This window comes from Monomorium pharaonis, chromosome 8, assembly GCF_013373865.1.
Source record: "Monomorium pharaonis isolate MP-MQ-018 chromosome 8, ASM1337386v2, whole genome shotgun sequence".
Classification (NCBI taxonomy): Eukaryota; Metazoa; Arthropoda; class Insecta; order Hymenoptera; family Formicidae; genus Monomorium; species Monomorium pharaonis.
Window position 1 is genome coordinate 18303595 of NC_050474.1, and position 21391 is coordinate 18324985.

Sequence of the window (21391 nt, forward strand, 5' to 3'; positions counted from 1 at the left end):
TATTTCTGCAACAGAAACACTTGTAAAAATTGATAAGGTGACAACCCATATGGATCAAAGATTAAAATAATTTTTATTAATTTGTATAAATTTAACAATTATTTTAAAAAATTGTTAATTTTAATAAGCAGTATTATATAATTCAAAGATAAATGATCATATTACTCAATAAACCGATTGTGAATTTTGGAAAAATATTTGCAAATGTTTATAAATAAGTTCCAATTATGATAGATGGACATAATAAAATGTATGTTAATATACGTTTTTAATACATATTATTATATGTTTAGTGTACTAAACACAATCTATTAAGAGTGTTATAATTATAAAAATTCAAAGAGTTAGCGAGCTTTTTACAGAATTTAGTGAAAAGTAACTTTTCGTTTTTTTTTTTATATTAGGAATGATTAATCAAGATTTTATATTACAATAATTACAAAAAATTTTGAAAATGTAATAAAAATTTTATGAATACATATATCTGTCCGTAAAACACGTAATTTTGCAAATTTAATCCATAATTTACATTATCTTATTATAAAAATAAAAGGTTAAGAGAGAGAGAATGCCTCCGTTTTTTCTATTTATTCATTTAAAACTTCTTCCATTACATTATCCATGATACAATATAATAAAATACATTTGCTAAATCAGAAAACTTCGCAGTTCTTAATAAATTAAGTCACATTGAGTCCACGGAAGGAACAGTTTTACTGCAACGTTTAAAAACTTGGCTGAATAAAGAAAATAATTTTACGTTGGACTATCAAAATAATTATAGAGGACGCTCGAACACGACAATATCGCCACGAAAAGTCTTCACAGTTTAGCAATCATCTTAAACGTCCAATAACTTTGTAACCGTTCAACGTGATTATTTTCAGATCTGTATTTCATCAAAAATCGTTGTTTTTTTTTTTCGTGCTCCAACATACAATTACCGCGCACGAAACAGCGCTGCCTTGCGCAAGAAGTAATCGCTTGGAAGTAATGCTCGGACTAACGCACGTGTCGATTTTCTTTTCAGGTACGCACGCTGCTGGAGAACCCGACTCGCTATCACGTCGTGCAGAAGCAGAAGAACCAGGTGCGGCAATACCTGCACGAGTCGTTTCGCGGTGGCGAGGGCGGCGGCGGCGACGGCAGCGGCGGAGGCGGCAATGCGGTCGTCAGCGGTAGCGCCGGCAGCGAGGGCGGCGGCAGGACGCCGGTCGACGCCGGGCCGCCGCCCGTCCCGATGGTGGTGCAAAGCGCACCGCCCGGCCCGCAGCTGCATCACCAGAAGCCGCAGCATCCTCATCTCGCCTCGTATCCGCACGCCCCCGCGCTGATGCCGCACCACCCGGGTAACCCCACGGTGGTCTCGGCGAGCCCGGACCCTACCACCACCGGCACCATGTCCCCGGGTCTGTCCAGCGTCGCCACCAGCAACTCCGAGGTACGTGCGGTGTGTAGCGCGCGAGTTGGCGCAGTGCTTCTCAAACCGCGAGATGCCAAATATCGCGCCTTGCCGGGGATGGCGCACGACGTTTCGCCGGGCGGGAAAGTCGTTCCCTCCACCACGAAAAGCTATCAGGAATGCATAGAATGCATAAGGAATTATTCAAAAGTAATTTGCATAAAAGCTGGAAAGTTGATGTGAATTATTGGAGCTTTTTAAAAGAAAAAGACACGGCAACGCGGTGAAAATAAGGACGGCAGGGGGAGAGATGGGAGGATGGTTTTTTTTTTTTTTACATCGGGGTAATTACGTATAAGCGGCGTTTCGATCGATGAAATCAGAAAGAAAAAGAAATATTCTCGCGCGTCGCGAGGAAAGCTATTTTTCTAAGTCATTCCCGTTCATTCCGTCCAATCTACATACGACGTTTTCGATTAACGCTAACTGGTCTTACGTAATCCAGCTCGGTTGTTCCGCGTCGCCGGGCGGCGACTTCACTCACCCGTTCGTTTAATAATTAATCATTGGGTATTCTCGCCGGATTCTTGCGTAATCTCGCGAAACGTGCGACACGTCCGCGCGGTGAGATGAAATTTCGAAGAAGGGCGTTTCGATGGCGCCGAGTCAGTTCTCCTTTTCTTTTCTTTTTTTTTCCCTCGCGCGCTCTTAAAAGAATCCGCAAATGCGAAGAATCCTATGCACTTAGCACGACACCGGCGGCACGTTTCGGTGACGCTGCAAACACCAAAGTGGGATTCACGGCACGCACGCGGTGCTAATTGCCGCCTAGGTCTGCAAATCGATCTGATTTGCGTCGCAAAGCGGATCCGCAAACGACCGAGGACGGGAGGAAACTTGGAAAGTAGGTCCCCGAAAGACTTCATCGGCTCGCATTCTCACTGCGGATTTAGCACTCCGTGCCTTTTCGATTGCGAGCTCTACGGCGACAGCGCACGCGGTGTGCACAACGTATTACTTTCGTGCAGGAACACGAAGCTGTTTTTAGCATCAAATGCACGACGAATATTTTTGTTAATCTCTTAACCATATTTGAAGAAAATGTTTGCAGTCGACGAATTTTTTGGGGGGGGTATGTGAGACATACGCCATTGTAATTTATTCGTACGGGAAAAAATTAGTATCAATTCAACAATCATTATATATAAACAAGAATATAAAATCTTTTTTGTAGAAGAGTTTGATAATCTTAAATTTCAGCAATACTATATCTTTATTTTAAAATATTATAATACCTAGTCTCTAAAGGATAATTGTTTTGAAAATAATAATATTTAGCCCATATTTTTTCTTCTCAATTTAATAAAAATTATTATTCAGAATAATGAGAATATTTTGTCTTGACGAAACTACGATGTGCGAAATTCTTTGTACGAGAAATTTATGTTTGTTTAAGATTAACAAATTTTTTAAAAAAGATTTTATACTTTTGCAATACTTATATATAAGACAATGATTATAAATTGAGACTAATCTTTTTTCGCGGAGTTCCATAATTATTGTTGATACTGTTAATACAATTTTTCTGATGCACAAACAAATGAGTATTATTTCAATAATTATTGTCTCATATGTAAGTAAGAAGATAAAATCTTCTTTAAAGAGTTTGATATAAAATTTTAAATTTTACTACACTATATTTTTATTTCAATATTATAATAGTTATTTATGTAACAAGCAGAATATTATATATAATTATTTTGATAATAATAGTATTAAAATATTGAAATTCGTTTGAAGATATTGTAATTCTTAGTCAATATTTTTTCTTCTCAATTTAATGAAAATTATTATTGAAAATAATGAGAACGTATTTTTCTTGACGAAACTATATACTTCTTCGTATAAGCAAGTCTTGTTTGTTTAAGATTAACAAATTCTTTAAAAAGGATTTTATATATTGTTTATATATGAGAAAATAATTATAAATTTGTGACTAATTTTTTTCTGGATAAAGCTCAATAATTATTGCATTATTACTATAATTTTTCTACTATATTTTATATTTGTCACTTTAATTAAAAAACGTTTACTTTTTAACGATAGCATATAAAACTTGAAAATACGAAAACACTAGATCTTTATTTTTTTTCGCCAAGTTGGCAATAACTGAATATTAATATTAATGTTTGAGAATCGCCTTTTTCCCCCTCTTTTTTAGCATCAAGCGCACTCCGTGGTCTCTCGAACGCGGAGAAATTTGCCGCTAAATACGGCTCTTTGATTTTAAAGTCTTTGCCGGCACCGCAGCGCGTGTACAACGTAATATTCCGCGCAAAACTGGGAGTCAGCAAACTTCAATGTCGAACGCAAGCCGCGAGGGAGACCTCTTTGCGCCGCGTTTCTCTTAATTTGCCGTCGACGCGGACATTTTTGTCGCGAGGTTATACCCGCGGTTTTTTCGTTATAACAAACACGCGCGTAAGACGCGCGCGGAAACGCGTATTGCAGCGAGTGTTTTTTCCCCCCCCTTTTTTTTTTAAATCCCTTTACGTCGCAAGCCGAGAGCAGTAATATAACTCGTTGTCGTTGCGCTCGTAATACCCGGTATGTAGCGCGTACGAGGAACACAAGCCGATGGCTCGTTAACTCGTCAGCCTCACAATCCCCGGGCTCTTAATAAGGCGAAATTGTTTTTGGTGATGATGTATGTACACATGCACGGCACCGAGCGACCGCCTTTAAATTGATTCTTTGATCCACCATGCCTCGGCCGAAGAAACTCCGCGTATACCGGGTGTCGCGGTTGACATCCTCGACGAGACGCGTCCGAGTCCGTTGATCCGCGCGTTTTCCCCGCTCGCGCGAGTTTTCCTCCTCGCGATTTGATTAAACCGTCTCGCGTGCGCGAGTTCCCCAGAAATCAAACGTGTTCGGGATATTTGTGAGAGATACGAGGAAAAAAACCTGCCCACGGAGTACAACGAGCGAACGAGTTGCTGCTGTTTACGTACCTACGCATGGTTATTCACGTTAAAACCGCAATGCTTGAGTAAATAACAATTTTTTTCTCATACGGTTATGCAATCTTAATAAGTATCTTGATAAGTATAATTTTGTAGGTAGTTATGGTAGAAATATGCCTCAAGTTCAGGCGTAATTTTAAAAAGTAAAAGAAAAACTTTTCAGATTTCATATTATAATTGTACAGTCATATTTTTAAATTGAAAGTTGAAGAAATTATATACTATAATTTTTTCAGATTTTTTCCAAGTCCAAAAACCCTTTTTGGACTTTTGAAAAATACAATATCGTTCTTCACCAATTTGTTCAGATAGTCTAATTGTAAACTGAAATTCAGGATTACGGAATATTAAATCATAGTGTAATTTTCAAGTGTGATTAGTGAATAATTGAAAATATGACAATAATATATAACTTTAAAGTCGGGATGAATAATGGAATTTTAATTTTTAAGTAATAGCATATATATATTGTTGTTAGGAAACCTTAAAATTCTATTCAATAATAATAGGTTTTTAAATTTTAAAAAGACAATTATCTAATTTTAGATGAATTTAATTATAGTTAATGTAAATTTACTTCCAGTGAAATGGTAGTTTCTCGAATATTATACTTATTAAGTTCTAATATTACATTAATAACATTCAATATTACACTAATTAATTTCTAATATTACCATGATTTACTCATAGAATATTAGAATTTGCTCTTTATTTTCAATCCCATCTGCAAGTAAGATAAATGTTCCAGTGATTAAACATGTCTTTATTCCTACGAAAACTTATTAATTTTAAATGTGTTTTTTAACATAAAAAGTCAATGTTTGAACTTTAAGATATATGGAGTGGATTTTTATTTTAAATATTATAGAAATGAACGTAATATATAAAAACGTAAATTTCTGACACAATTAAGTTAGAGTTTATATTTTGATGTTCTTAAATCTTTTGAAGAAACATAAATTTCAAGATAACACTTTTTGTGTTTATTTTTTAAATATATAATACATTAAGAACAAGTACATTAAGAACATTAGTACAATAAACACGATTTTTACATTGTATTAGATTGTATTTAGATGCTTTTCGGAATCATTAAAAATGTTTTTATTGCAAGTTAATAATAATAAAAGAAAAAACTTGATATTTCAGTTAATTATATAACTAGATTATTTTATATCATAAATTCTTACAAAAATTCAATAGTTTTAGCTGTGCATTGTACACGTTCAATTATTGACATTTACTTTGATACGTAGAAAGCAATTCTGTCAAGTGGTGAAAGTTTCGAAAAAAAAAAATAACGGCGGATTAATATTTGACCCTCTCTTGAAACGACTGCAGTGCCGTTCGTCAGCTGGCCCAGCGTCAGGTCTCTTCATTTTGAATAATGGATGAGATGCGTTTCGCGGAACAAAATAGATATCCGCGGCATTCGTCCCGACGGAGGACAAAGTGCTTTTAGTCAGATACCTACCTGCGGTAATTTGCGCGATGTATTCATCGGCGTACATTTCGCGATTATGGATACTCGATGCCGCGCCGCCAATATCTCGAGACATCCGATATCTTCAGAGCGCCGTGAGGTGAAAGAAAATATTGTCGGCCGCGGCGAGCTTGTGATTAATTTCGACATACGCGAGTATCACCGAACTTTATTTTAATTTTGAGAGATCCCCGAAAGTGCCTTTTATCAACTTTTTCGTATTCGAAGTATCGCATTTTTTTCCCCACGAGGTGTTTACTGTCCGGAAAAACCTGGAATTTTCAAGAATTTTTTTTTTATCTTTGAAAATCATAGATTTTCACGGAATTTTATTGGAACTTATGGAAATTTTTGGAATTTTACTTTTAAATTTGAACTTTATCTTTTTTTTCCCCCGGACAAAAAATTATTTCTTCCATTATTTCTTTTAATTTTTAATAATGCAAAATGTCAATTTGCAATATGGCACGCACGTCACAAAAATTTGAGTTTTTATTAAGAAGTCACCGATAATAAAAGACATTCTAAACTGCCATTGCATGTTTAATCACATTTCATTTTTAATAAACTGAATCGCTATATGCCACATTCAGTTTATATTACTTCGTTTTAGAGGGTATTGTACCTTTTCAAATTTAATATTTTCAAAGCTAAGCGACTTCTCTTCAGGAACATTCAAAAAGGCACATTAAAATTTATTTTAAAGCTACATTGAAATACAATTTTACGTGGAATTTTGTGAATAAAGTCTTCGGAGTCTGTTATACTTGTCCGATTTTATCTCGATAAAAGCGTGTCATAAACCGCGTAACCTTCTTTCCCCGCGTCGCAGAAGAAACGGAAAGATATCGTAAATTACGGACGCGGGAGAGCGCGGTATAAATCGTGAGGGGCAAGTGCGCGGTTTGCTTTTACTTTCAGCCGGTCGATTGCGCCAGAGACAGATAGCGGCGATTTCTTCTGCTTTGATATTCGGCTCGCATCCGCGCTCGCATGAGGAAATCGCGGTCTCTCTCTCCGTTGAACAATCGTAAAAAACAGCCGTAAAAGAGATCGACGCTCGGCGTCTCTCACCGCGCACCTTAAAATTTTAACGACGGTCCCCTTCGCACGTGCGACGCTCCTCCCGACGCAGATTCCACCCCTGACACTCTGCCGACGATTTCGATGCGCGCCGTGACCGTTGGAGCGTAATTAATCTTCGTTACGCGGTTAATGCACTGAGTGACGCGCGGTTGTCAGTTATAATTACCATCGAGATCGATGTTTTGGTAAATAAATAGTTGCAAACGCGCGCGCGTGGAGCGAATGTCGCCGGTGTGTACCGTTATATCAGGGAATCGTTCTCGAGTAAAAGGAGCACGTAGCGTTTTTCCACCTTCCTGCCGCGCGTCTCGTCTCGAATGCGCTCGTATCTTGGGGATTTACGCGGACTTGGGCGTCGCGTCGGCGCAGTGCTATATCGGCTTAATTTTCATTGGCCTGATACATTCGCGGTGTACGTACGGGCCTTAAGCTCTTAATACGTCGCGGTTTGAATGGCTTGAGGTCTTAATGTGACCCTGGTATTTGCACCTGTTGCAATGTGGAAGTCGCACTTGTACGTTTGCATTTAACGGTCTCGCGAGATATATATATATATATATATAATTCTGTGGGATTCGAACGTCGGAATATTCATAAATTTCCAAAGTGCTAGAGGCGAATGTACGTATATTGTTGTAGCGTTCGATTCCCTTTGAGGGTTTGTAAATAGCCGAAGTGAAGATGGGTTCCGTTGAAAACTAACTTAAATATTGCCACGCTGCCGTATTAATTGGAATTTATATCGCGATTTCAGAAAAAATCAAAGTCTCAAAATTCCCCGCAATGATGAATGGGGATATTTCTCTTGGCGAGATTTCAGAAAGGCGAATATCTAATTTTAGGCGAATTGAGGTATGAGCCGGCTGTAAGTTTACATTGCGGTAAAACGGCAGTTTCGTATCGGGCAGCACACGGTCGATTTGATTGTAGGCGACGGTAGCGAGGCTATTATCAATTTATAGATAAAAATATAAATACGTTTGCGCCGCCCGATGTTCTAAAATCGATCGGCATGAATCTTTCGTTGCGATCGAAATATATATATATATATATTCTGCGGGGCTTCTCCCGTAACCGCCGATCGCAAGGAAGAAACGTAAATTAGCGTTAGTCGACGACGCTACGGAGACGTTTAGGCCACGTTACGTAATTCCCGCTCGCGCTTCTACGTCTGACGCACACGTGTACCCACTCGCGCCGCACGTTCCACCTAAATATTCCCTACTGCTTCTGTCTTCTCTGCCTTCTGCAGTATTTCAGCCGATTGCGTTGCTCTAGTTCAACGACGTCGATAGATCGCGCTTACCAAATATGTGCCCCGCTTCCAAACCGAGGAGTGTCTCGTGTTTGTAACGCGAGCGTGAAAATACGTTACGTATCGGGTGAAAGAGGAATACCTAAATGTATATCCAAATTATATACTACAAATTGTCTGAGCTATAATAATATCGACTCGGTGAAACTTACGGAAACTTAAAGATGAGACAGATGTGCCTCGCCGAGATAAGAAAGGTTGTTTCGAATTTTGTTATTATCATTACGAAACCGTTGATTTTAGAAAATATTAATATACATTGAGAAAAAAATAATTGATTCAACAAAAGATATACTAATATAACAATATTTGCTGTTAATGTAAGTGCAATGATGTTGATTGAACTATGTATTTATATTGTAATACCATATATTGTTGTATTGAATATATCTTTTGTTGCCAGCACGCAACAACAAGATTTTGTTGAATTAATTACTTTTTTCTCAGTGGACATAACCAAAAATCTTTAGTCTGGAAATAATTAATTAAAATTTAAATGAATTTTCTAAATGTTCTATAAATAATGTAATACATAGAAGAGGAGGTATTATGTGGCTACTCGTAATATCTTTGTTGTTAATGAGGATTTTAAAGATTACTTATAGAATTATTTGTTTAGTAACTCGCAAGTGACGCTAATATTTCAATATATACAACTGATAGTTTTACATTATTTTATTTTTACTTAAAATATATTTCGAGAGAAACTTTTTCAAGATATATTTTAGCATTGAAATTTGAAATACACATACTTTTTTATTCTTTTCAAACTTGAGCGTATTATCGCACTCGAGTCTTTTTTTTAAATATATTTAAATAAATACATTTTTTTGTTTTAAGGTAGTTCTATCACTAAACAAAAGTTCTGAAAAATTTTTCAATTTTTAAAATATAATATTGTCGCAATTATCACTTGTTTTCAAAATTTGAAAGTCGGTTGCCGACCATTTTGATGAGACAAAAATAATAAAATATAAGTCATTAAACATGAGACGCACATTTTCGAATTGAAAGATGTATATGTTTTTTTAACTTTTGTACCTGAGATCTCTTATAATAAAAACTTTCCAATATGTTCATTAAACAGTTTAAAAATTAGATATAAGAAAAAAAATTGTCTATTATTTTGATTTAAAAAGTTATTCCAAATTGTTAGATCTGGAAGTTTTTACTCGTACAGAATATATTCGCCATTTACTTCGAGCGCATGGCAACGCTACACATATATTAAATATTACATAATAAACTACAGCTACAGTTGACTTCACGTTACAAATACTTCGAAGCATTTGTAATGTCAAGTCGACCTCAACCTATATGTAAATATGTATGAGTAAGAATGAAAGAGAAATTAGTTTTTATGGAAATAAGATAAAAATGTAATGTGGATCGTTGTTATTTATTGATTTCCGAATTAAATAAGATTCGTCTTATAATAACGCACATTAAGTTTTTTGTTTTCTTAATTGTTTTCTAACGCCAGTAAGCGTTGCTACGTTTTTGGTAAGCTTGTATTGTGTAAAAGAAACTACGAAATTGTCACTTTCTATTTATTAAAAATTTATTTTGAAATTGATTAATTTTGTTTAAGTAATTATTATATTCTTAATCATAAGTAGTAAAAGTTTTTTTCTGACAGATTTAAGTAGCCCCTTTTAAGCACCCATGAAATCCGGCCTTATATGATAGAACTACCTTAACATTTTATTCGGTTACACACCTTTTGAGTTGTACAAAGTTAAATAATAGTATAAAATTTTACTAAAGTGAGACCCCTAAGCGTCTCAACAACCCAGACTTAATATTCTTTTTTCAAGTTTTTATAAATTTACTGAAATAGTTATTTGATAGTTAATTGTAGTTTTACTATTAATCTAGAGTTTACATTACATGTATTGTACATTTTGAATATTACAAATTTTATATATTGAAGATATCATGTATTATACATACATATATTTCCATATATTCTGCAATCTTTTCTCTTTATTTTGACTGAACAAAACCAATTTTATGTTTATTTTAATGAAGAGGTCACATTATCAGTTCTATTTCTCTTTAATCTATTATGTAGTTTCGTGACATTTTTATAGATAACATTGTAAGTGTTATATATTTTATAATTTTGAATCTTAAATTGATCATACAACATATTAGCAAATGGAAATATTAAATTTTTTAATTAAAATATTCATTATTAACAAAATTATTGTACAAAATATAAATGAGAGCCATAATACTACCTTCTTGTTTATTTTTTGAAGAATAATGAATACAGAGTATCTCTGAACTCTGTATCAAAACTGGTGCACCGACTTTAGCATGAAAACTAATCATCAGAAATGTCTAATGAACATATGTTCTATTCTGAATGATTTTGGCGATACGGGATATTGAAGTTGCTTTTGTAAGGGAACATAAACTTCAAAACTTTACAAAAGGCTCTATCCTTCTCCGTCAACTTCGACACACTTCTAACACGAATTAATAAATAGTTTCGAGCTTTTCGAAAAACGTTTGGAGTTCCGCGGATAACATCCAAATCATCATCATTTGTCACAGTTATTCTGAATTCTTAATCTTATTCTGATAGACTAAGTTTTTTATTTGCCCCCCCCCAAAAAAAAAAATTCAGTAAAGAAATCAGAGAGAAAATTTATATATACATTTTATATTCTCTTACAAAAGCAACTTTAATATCCCGTAACTCCGAACTGCTTCCAAATAGGATATGTTTATTAAACATTTTTGACTAGTTTTCATGTGTTACAGCCACTGTACCACTGAGTACCACTTTGACGCTGAGTTGAGAGACACCCTGTATAAAGTATACAGTTTAGAATGTTTGTTTTGTACACTTTACAAATTATTTTTATCTACAACGTAAAGATTAAACGCACGACAATATCCATTATATATTAGCGGGATGTATGAGAGGGAATTTTTCTCCGCTTTCGAGACAGCAAGTTTACACAGTCTAGATAGCTGCCGTCAAACTTTTGTCGTTCTTTAAAGAGGAATTACACGATACGAAACATACGACTGGCACTTATCGGGCCGCGTAATCTCCCTCTCGGCGCCGATAATCAGTATTTGCATTTTACTCCTACGCTCTTATCAAACGTCAATTTCCAGCTTATGCGGCGAAGATATTTAACGTAAGCTTCGCCCCTTACTCGACTTTATCATCTTATTAACACACTTTATTTTAATGATAAGTTATAACGCGGCAAAGAAAAATAAGATGATCTAGAAGATGACTAGAATTTTTTACGATCAACGCGTGTAGTTTCTTCGCGAGGTCAAATAACATTCTAATGCATTTTAATATTTTTTCTCTTCTTTTATTTTATGCATGAGTTTTGAGAGAGAGAGAGAGAGAGAGAGAGAGAGAGAGAGAGAGAGAGAGAGAGAGAAGAAATGGAAAAAAAAAACGAAAAGCAGAATTTATCAGACCTTTTCGAAGTTTATTACCTAAAATTTAACGATTAAAAATGAGTAATATAATTGTATAAACATATAAAGAGAACATCGTAAGTATTCGTTAATTAAAATCGTGTAAAAATGTTCGATACACTTAATGCGTTAATTTATTTGTTTTACATTATTGCTAATCGAGAGTAACTAATAATTTAATGCAATAGCTTATGTTACATTCGTTATTAGTTACGAATTAATCTATTATTTTTAATGATAAGTGAGAAATTTCTAGGATCCAATCGTAAATACATCTCTCTTAACGACTCTCGTAATCATCATCACAAACGTAAGATAGTACGTTGTATCTCACAAGTCCATATTTTGATGTAATTGTTGTGACACTTGGGACACTGAGGCTCCTTGGATTTTTATCGTCGTGTGCTTAATGTATCGTATAGGTCTGTTTTTTCTGTAGTTACATAACAAAAGAGATACAAAATTCCGTATATTTCTTCTCTATTCAAATGGAAGACAATAATATAAAATCCTCCTTAAATGGTTTTGTAATTTGTGTTGTTCAGACTAGAATTCTATTTATAATTTTATGAGCCAACATATTTTATGTGTAGCGTGTAGTATAAAAAAAAAGTGTTTAAAGAATCAGAATTACACTATATAAGTTCATATTAAAATGCACATATACGTATGTAAAAATACGTGGAATATAAAATTATATGTAGAATTTGAAAATGAATAGCATGTAAATAGCATTCTATCTTGAAATATATATGAATTACAAATTAAAGTTTAAATAACGGCAACTTTTAGTAAGACAGTCTTTTTTACAAAAAAGATTGATTACTTTAAAATATTCAATTGCAAAAAATAGCCAATCAAGCGTAATTTTTTATAATTAACATTAATTACAAACTTTGTCAGATTAAAATAAGAAAGAAAGAAAAACGAGACCGATCGAAATATATGCAAAAAGCTTAAAAAAAAAAATACAACCAATTCAATGTGAACTGTACAAAAGTATTCGCAGTCTCTACGGGGAACCATCTCTTACGCACAAACTCGCGCATTTAGGACAAAAAAAAAAAAGGGAACTGAGAACACCGTCTGTACGGAAGCGGCATTCATTTCGGCAGCGGCGCGGAATAAAAATTTCTGCGGTAAACTCCTCGCTCTTTCGCGAGAGCGATTCAGTTGACAGTTCGCAACCGACAACAACCTGTTGCGACGGCCGTCGGCGACCGAGTGAGCGGCGAGCGAGCGCGTGGCGCAGCGGGCCGAGCGCGGCCGAGCGGCGGCGGGCGCGGCCGAGCGGGCTCCGCGGCGTTCGGCCTGACAGGCGCGCGCGCGGAGCTTCTTTTCAGAACACGAGTCCGTCGCCGCGTCGCGAGGTGTGTGTTGTTTGTTGCTCCTGGTGGCCGCGGCCACCGTTGCGCGCGGCCTATTGTCCCGAGGTGCGTTCCGCACGATTGTTGACCAAGTCCGCCACTTAGCTCCTGGTCCACGCTCGTTAGTGACTCACGACGAGCGGCGTTCTCGCTCGCGGCCTTCAAATCGAGTGTCGCGGTAGCGCGCAGCGAGCTGCGCGCGAGTTTTGCGCCCCCACGGGGAAACCCCGCGCGTAATCGATCGATCGATCGCGCCTGCGAGACGCGCAAGGGCAACACGCCGCCGCGCCGGTCGCGCGTGTCTCGCAGCGCGCGCGCGCGCGCGCGCGTGTGTGTGTGTGTGTGAGGAAGATTTTCCGGGAGCTCGATATAATCGCACCGGGATAATCGTCTGACGACGTCGCTCGTATACAAGGTGTAATCTGCAGAGTGATCTTTACCTAGCCGTGGGGGGATTTAATCCGATTTCCCGAATTGCCGCGCGCAGGGAAAAGAGAGCGAGCGAGCGAGCGCGCTTTTCGAACGGTTATACGAGCGACTTACTTCCAACGCGCGTGCCATAAAATCGCGCGCCAAGGACGTCCCTGCACGTCGTTTCGGACTTTTACGATTGCGCGCGGAAAACGAAGAGGCAGTAAACCGCCGATTTTTCCTTCGGACCCTAATCGATGCGCCGAGGTGTTGAGCAATCGTAAGTGATTGTCACTGCCGGAGATAAATTACATCGAAAAAGTTGACGGACGAAGTCTCTTTTTTTCTTCTCGTTCTCTCCCTCGGGCGAGTGCGGTACCGTTTAAAGAGTGAAAGCGCGCGCGGACTGTCCTCGCGCGAGAGAGCGAAATTTGTAGTCGATTTACTCGCCTCGAGTGCGATCGCCATCGAGTTGCACAAGGCGCACGAAGAGACGCGTGTGTGCGCACGCTCGATTCGCCGATAGACGTAAAGCGTGACACAGCCTTGGACATATATCTGCTTGGGAGGATATAAATTCATTCGACGGATTCAGAATCTTTCCTATTGCGGTTTTTTTTTTCTGGAACGCCAGAAGGATTTTTCCTCGCGCGGCCTCGAGCCCAAGCCACGTCCTCGCGGGATCACCGGAGTATAACCGAGCAATTTTTGAATGTACCAACGTACGGCGTGCGTTTTTTAACGGCATCCTCGGGCCGACCTGTCAGCGCTGCAACTTCCAGGAAGAATCGCGACGAGGAATTAACGATATTTTTGTTTGCTTTATGGAAGGTCTATTAATCACCGTGACGTAACGCCAAAGCATCAAAGATCGTCGAAATTCGTGGAAGCGTTCAGGTAATCCTCGAAGATTTCGACCGAGGGATCAAAGGTGCAGGCTCCAACGTTCAGTAATAATTGGTATTCTTCAATTTTTTCGTTTTATTTCCTCCGTTGTTACAACGGACGTCATACGGTCGCACTTTGAATTGGGTTTTTACGGGACGAGTGTCGCTCTGGGAAGGAATTGCGACCTTGGGGACAGAACGATCTCTCGCAGGTGAAACCGGCGAGTGGGAATTGGGCGCGCAGGTGAGCGAGCGGGCGAGCGATCAATGAAAATGCACCTCTCCTTGCCGTCGTCGTCGGCGCGGCCGCGTCGCCCATCCTGACGACGAAAGTGTCATCGATCGACCCAATTGCGATTGTGCCTCTCCCGCGAAGCGGCGCCGGGAGCGAAGCGAAGCCGAGACCACCCGCGGCGTTTCGGAGAGGTACGCGCGGATTAAAGAAGTCTCTCGCGCGCAGTGGCCTTCCTGTTTCTCAGGCGAGACGCGAGATTCAACGAGAGAGAGACGACGACGACAAGGCAACGATACGGTTTTGTTATCTAATTGTCTGTCGGCGCTGATTGGACGAGCCTCCCTGCGAGAAAGAGAGAGAGAGAGAGAGAGAAAGAGCGTCGTAGTGACTTGCCAACTCGCTCGTCTCTGGAAGCAACGTTCTCCGGATTAAAACGACGACGCGTTGAGAAACCGTTCGAGCCACGCGAAGTGCCTCGCAACATTTGGTACCATCCACGTGCGCATGGTGACAGTGAAAACCTTGAGGGAGAGAATCGACCGCGCGCTAAGTTACGAATAGATGACGATGTGCATCGCGCCCATCGATCGCAGAAGAGAAGCCGATTGAGGGACTGGAAGTGATACTTCGAGATCTTCTCGAAGATATTGTTATCAGGTTGCTGATAGCGATCGACGATATCGCTGCAGCGCAGTGGAATCATTTAACGACCAGTATCGTCCAGTATTGCTCGCCTCCTCCGACATCTCTAAAGCCCCCGAGGGGATTACCGTGTGTATATATTTTTTCCCCCCAGCGTAATTCGGCGTAATTGTGCGAAGTGCGGAATCCCTTTGCGGAGGCACGGACAGACCTTTCGAAGCTCGCGTCGGACATCTCTCTTTCTTCCGCCCGGCGTGGGGAATCGATCGGAGTTTAATTTAGTACTTAATTCGATAAACAACGCGATGGGCTATTTCGATGCGATCGGCATTGCCCGAGTGTGCTCGCTCGATTAATCGAATCGGAGATCGGCCGGCGAGCACCGGCGTTCCTGGGGATTTATTGATAGTACTCGAGAGAGAAGAAATCGACTGGAAGCGCCAGCTTCGCGGGCACGTGTCAGTTACCAGTTACGGATCGGCCTCGCACACCATGCCGGTGTTTAACATTATCACGCGGAGATGCAAGGTGAGCAAAATTGGAGATTACCGCGAGCTAATTTTGGAGATCGTTTGAAATATTTTTTTCCCTCTTGACGCCGCGGCCTTCGAGCCGAGCGCCGCCGTCGTTTTCAGGTCAACGGACAAAAACTGATACGGCTAAATTAACACGGAAATCGCGGAAAGAATGCCGCTTTGCTTCAGACTTTGAACCTTTTTTCTCTCCCTCCCTGGTTCCTTAATTTTATGCCAAGGCCGACAAAATTGCGCGAACCGTCGTCGTGGAATAATACGACATTGACATCTATGTATCTGAGATGCAAAAAAAAAAAAAAAAAAACGCTTGTAATGCTAAGCGCGGCGTGTGCATTACCAAGTTTAAGTGTCGCGTTTAAGAAGCGCATTTTCGGGCTTAACGGGCCGTAACTTTCGTTTTCGCGACGAGACGACGGCGCCTAGAGCCGCGGCATCATTACCATGCAACGAGCACGGAGTTAACAGGTTGTTTCGAACGTGCACGATAATCGTATCGCGTTTTTCCCCTCCCGCTCGAGCCGAGGGGGGAATTTTTCTTCCACCGTCGTGATCTCGATTTCGTGTTTTTCACCGCGTATATTCGACGATAAGATACACATTCGCGTCACAGATAACCGCGTTTTCTTCGAAGCCAAGGCTGCTGTCAGGAGCGTTACAGCTTCTTTCACCGATTGCATTAATTTACTCGCTCACTTTTAAATCTCGCTGCGAAGTATCACTGTATCTATATGTCTTTTGATTATCTCGTATATATGTCCGAATATTTTATTAGCTGTTAAAATTAGAAAGGAGTGATATAGGGAAAGCATCGTGATATGAATTTTTATTCAAAAAGAGAATAATCCAGAAACCATTACGTGAGTTTGACGCTATTTTAAATCAAATCTCTAAAAATTGTCAGAGAGATTTTAAATATACAGTTTCATCATTGGTAGTTTATTTATTAAGTTATCTTGGTATTAATTATTTTTTATAATATTTTCTTTTTTCCCTTTAATTAAAATTTCTTTAATTCAATTAATCGTTTTTTATAATACATATTTCATACCATCTTAGGGTCTTCAATTAATTAAAGATAATCGGGATTGATTCTTTGCGTAGCATTCGAATTTCTTTAGATATGACAAAGTCTAGATCTCAGGCTTGTGTTCGACAAACACAATTACGGTAGTGTGTTTACATCACGAGGCGACTGACAGGTGTAACCGATCGGTAGATTAATCGTTTTATCAATGGTATGTTTCAACGTGCCAATTTGCGACGCGTCACGTATATGTCTTTCTCTTTTTATCTATTTGAATCGTCACGTATATACTGATAATCTATCAGTTAAACGGCTACTTTTTTCGCAATGTATTTGCCGACACGTAAATACAATCGTTGAAATCGTTAATTAGGCGGAAATAACATTTCGAGAAAAAAGATTTGAGGTGTCGTAAAATATATAAAAATTTGACGCGACATTATACATGTAAAATTAGTTTTAAATGTCGATGCAGTTTTTCCTTTTAGTGACCGAAGAGAACAGATTTTTAAATAATGTGTACTCAGTATGACAAACTTTTATTCATATACTGCTTTTTAAAATAATACTCTTTATCTTGAAGATTTACAAAGTACAGAAAAGGAAAATATTCTTGATTTGTTACTTTTAAAATAAGGTCAGATAAAAAGAATGACGTCTTCGGCAATGTGTTGGAAAAAGATAAAGCACAGAAAAAAAGGTCGAAATGTTAGCAAGCACAAACAATGTTATTTGTCAAGTTTTCTTCGACGTTTATTAGTTATAAAAATAATTTAATTGTGATAATAAAATATACATTTCTGTAAAATGTTACCTCGTTCTTCTTATTGACGAGTTTGTTTGTTAGGAATAACATTTCGCCGTATTTAAGTGAAGATTAATTTCGATGACAAATTTATGTCTCACTAATAAATTTTTAAGTATCTTTTTCTCAGTGTATTTAATAATATCCAAACTTGTTCTTAATGAAGAATTGATTATACCGAAAAATTTGGAAATTAATTGTTTAACATTCTTAACTTTTCCTTTTCGTAAATTTTCACTTTTCGTATTTTCACTATTCGTATTTTTTCATTGTGGCCTAATTTCTTCTTTTTTCTTTCTTACGGATTTTATTAGAACGTTTTAAAAATAGGCGAGAATGTAATTTTATTACATGTAATATATGTAATGTAATTGATTCAAGTGACTATACGTTTCAGAGAATTGTTTCATAAGTAACATCGTAACAGTGAAAGTAATATTTCTCCTAATGATATCTTTCCGATTAAATATTTTTTTGCTGAAATACATAAAAGTTTCACATTTTTTCACATTGTTTTTTAAAACTGGAATCCTATATATTTTATCAATTGTATGTTTTTATCAATTGTCTAGTTAAAAAACTAGAAAACTAAAGTCTCTACAGTGTAAAGGCATTACGCGTATTTTTTTCAATCATTATCAAAGAAACAATTCTGAGTGAAGTTATAGTTTGTTATCAGATGGAATACACGAAGCCTTTTTTATGTAGCTAATGGCTGAAACTATAATATAATAGAAGCTGCAATAAGACGAAACGTATGAGAATGGAAAAACACGTACATACGTAACATGAGAATATAAATCTCGGAAAAAATATAAAACAGTCGCTTTCATATATATATATTTTTTTATTATCTTGAACAACATACTGTGAAACTTTGCTGTTTATATCTTATCACTTTAACGCTGCTTATCGTTTATATTAATTTGAAGAGTTGCACGATATTAAATTCCATTTTTTTTCGAAATATTCTTAAAGGTGTTACACTTCATATCTAGTTTTATGTTAAAAACAGCAAATTTATAAAGAAATATTACTGTACTTTGGTCAGGTTGTAACTTTTTCAGATGGAAAGTGCATCTGAAGAAATGTATTTGAAAAGAAGTTATTGTAAACAACAAATGCGATTTAAAAAATGTTCAACTGCAGGATAATTGCACTGAAAAATGCTTAGTTGGAATTCCTTATCTTTATTTACTTAATTCTTATTTTAGAGGATGGAATGCTTTAAAGACGTTCTCTCGGGAAATCTTGTTTAACCAAGTAATATAATATAATCATTTCTCGAAAATCCTTACGAACGTGATATTAAGCTTTGCGTAAGCCCCCGTATCACGTACGTACAAGCGCGAAAGAAAAAAAAAGAAGAAGGAAAAAAAATCGGAAGAGATAAAAAAAGAAACGCTCGTTCATCCGTTCGTGGAATCGGCAATTTGTTGTCATTGTTTTGACATATTGATCACCGTATACACCGTATCTACCGATTAGGAAACAATGCGGGAGTAACACAGTTATCTCGTGTACTTCCGCTCGAAAATAATCGCACGCACACTCACGGGTTAATAACCTACATCCGGCCTGTCTCGGTCGGGAAATTCGCGAATCGCCGCCGCCCGTTCGGAATGAATCGCCGTCGGATCGCAGGCGATTTTACCTAGCGGAAAGGAAACGACGACGCGTCCGCGCGGTACATCGGAAGCGCGTCCCGCGTCGAAGCGGGTAAAAGAGAGAGGGACAGAGGATGTTCCCTTTCGGGTGCACCGGATGCGGGGCTGCCGTCGGCCGCGCCAACGTCGCTCGTTCACGTAATCCGCATCCGATGAACGATCGTAACGATACGCCGCGGCCGGGATAATGGGCATAATGCACGCGAAAATCCACGAAGCGACGGCGGCGGTCTCCGCACTGACATAACGTCGTCGGTCGGAGACGTCGCGCGCGCGCGCGACGACGACGACGTGACGGTTACGTGTCCTCAAATAAAGCGTTCGCGAAGCAGTCTCTCGTTGCGTAACTCGCCGCGCGGTAATCACGATAATTAGGTTGACGCTTCCAGATAAAAAGAAGGCACACGCTGTCCGTGTGAGTATATGCATATTCGTAAAGGGATACGCGCGATAAGGGGAGTATTCTCGCATTCCCGATGATAATTTTCCGTCCCCGTCCAGGTATACACAGTTATAGATACACGCTTCAAGGTTTTCCCGTCTTCCGACGTTCGGTCGTTCCGTCGAGTGCAGATAAAACGAATGCCAATTAGACCGGCGATTCAATTAGGCATCGATAGCTTTTGAGTTATCGGCAAGCGGAAAATTAAATTTCGACGAGCAGAAGATAACGAAGCGTTATTGCGCCTCATTTAATTTTAATTGGATTTTTTGTCTTTGAACGCGGGCTATTGGGAAACTGGGGACTAATCGGGAGTTTTGTTTTTTTGCGGAGGGGGGGGGCGGCGTGCGGCGGACATTTGAAAATCTTAATTAGAAGAGAAGGATCGTCGCGCGCGCCCACGCGCGGAGATGATTTGTTACGTCCGATAAGATCGTAACGTGCGAACGCGGGCAGACGTTGTTACGTCGAGTTGCGATTCGAGCTCGCTTCTTGGCGGGGGGAACGGGCTCGCAGCCGGCACGGTATCAAATGTCAAATTATGCGTAATTTCGCTCTCATTGCGGCGCGGTAGCGAAGCGCGGTCGCGCGATGCGCACACGCGACACGCAGGAATGAGGCCTCGCCTTGAGGTATCACTCGGTACTCTTGGTGCCAGTTTCCCCCCCGCGTATGATCCTTTAGGGTAATAATAAGGGAAAAACGTGACCTGGAAAGAGAAACGAGATGCCGCGAATAATACTTTGCAAATTCATTCGATGACATCGCGCACCAAACCAGGTTACGCGACCAAGTTTTGCATAAACGCCAGACGTTGCATTGCGTTTGGTTTTTACGCGAACTTTGCAATGATACTTTGTATCTATTATCATGATAGTTATACTGAGAAAAGAGAGTTTGATGATAATAATCAACTCTGATAGTTATTAAGCTTTGATAAAATAGTTTTAATTAGATATTTAGGTAATATAACAAAATATTTAGTGATATTTAATAATTGTTTGATAACTGTTTATAACACATATATAAGCAAAAATATAAAATCTTTTTTAAAGAATTTATTAATCTTAAATAGACATAACTTGCTTACATGAAAAAAAGATATTCTCATTATTCAAAAATAATTTTTATCGAATTGAGAAGAAAAAATGTTAAATAAACAATAACAATATCTTTAAATGAAGAATTAGAATTTTTTAATATTATTACTATTAAAACACAATCAAAAATATATATTGTTCTTTTCAGATGACTATAATTGTTTCAAGTAATTGAAATAAAAGTATATTTTGCAAAAAAAATTATCAAACTTTTTAAAGTTTTGTATTCTTGCTTATATATGAGTAAATGATTATAATAGTACTTTTTAAATAAAATTTTGAAAACATATATGTAAATTATAAAGTATTTTATAACAAAATATTTAATTGAAATTATTTTACTAAAGCTTGATTATTATTACTGAATTTTTTCCTCAGTCTATGCAGTTGTAACAATTCTGTATCTGGGATGCAGTATTTCTCAAAAATCTCATAATAATGTTAAGTCTTAAAACTTTTTTAATAAATTCCCACAATAAATAATTTATATAAGTAATAACTTATATA

General features: G+C 38.0%; 1 protein-coding gene across 3 annotated transcripts in view; it reads left to right on the plus strand.

Annotated features, from left to right (window-relative positions):
* LOC105840041 (transcription factor EC) overlaps positions 1–21391 on the plus strand; it is a 100917-nt gene that overhangs the window by 30309 nt on the left and 49217 nt on the right. For all 3 annotated transcript variants that reach the window (XM_036291062.1, XM_036291061.1, XM_036291063.1), the window contains exon 3: positions 1031–1441. In XM_036291062.1, the coding sequence (XP_036146955.1) occupies positions 1031–1441 (411 nt within the window). The remainder of the gene's footprint in view (positions 1–1030; positions 1442–21391) is intronic.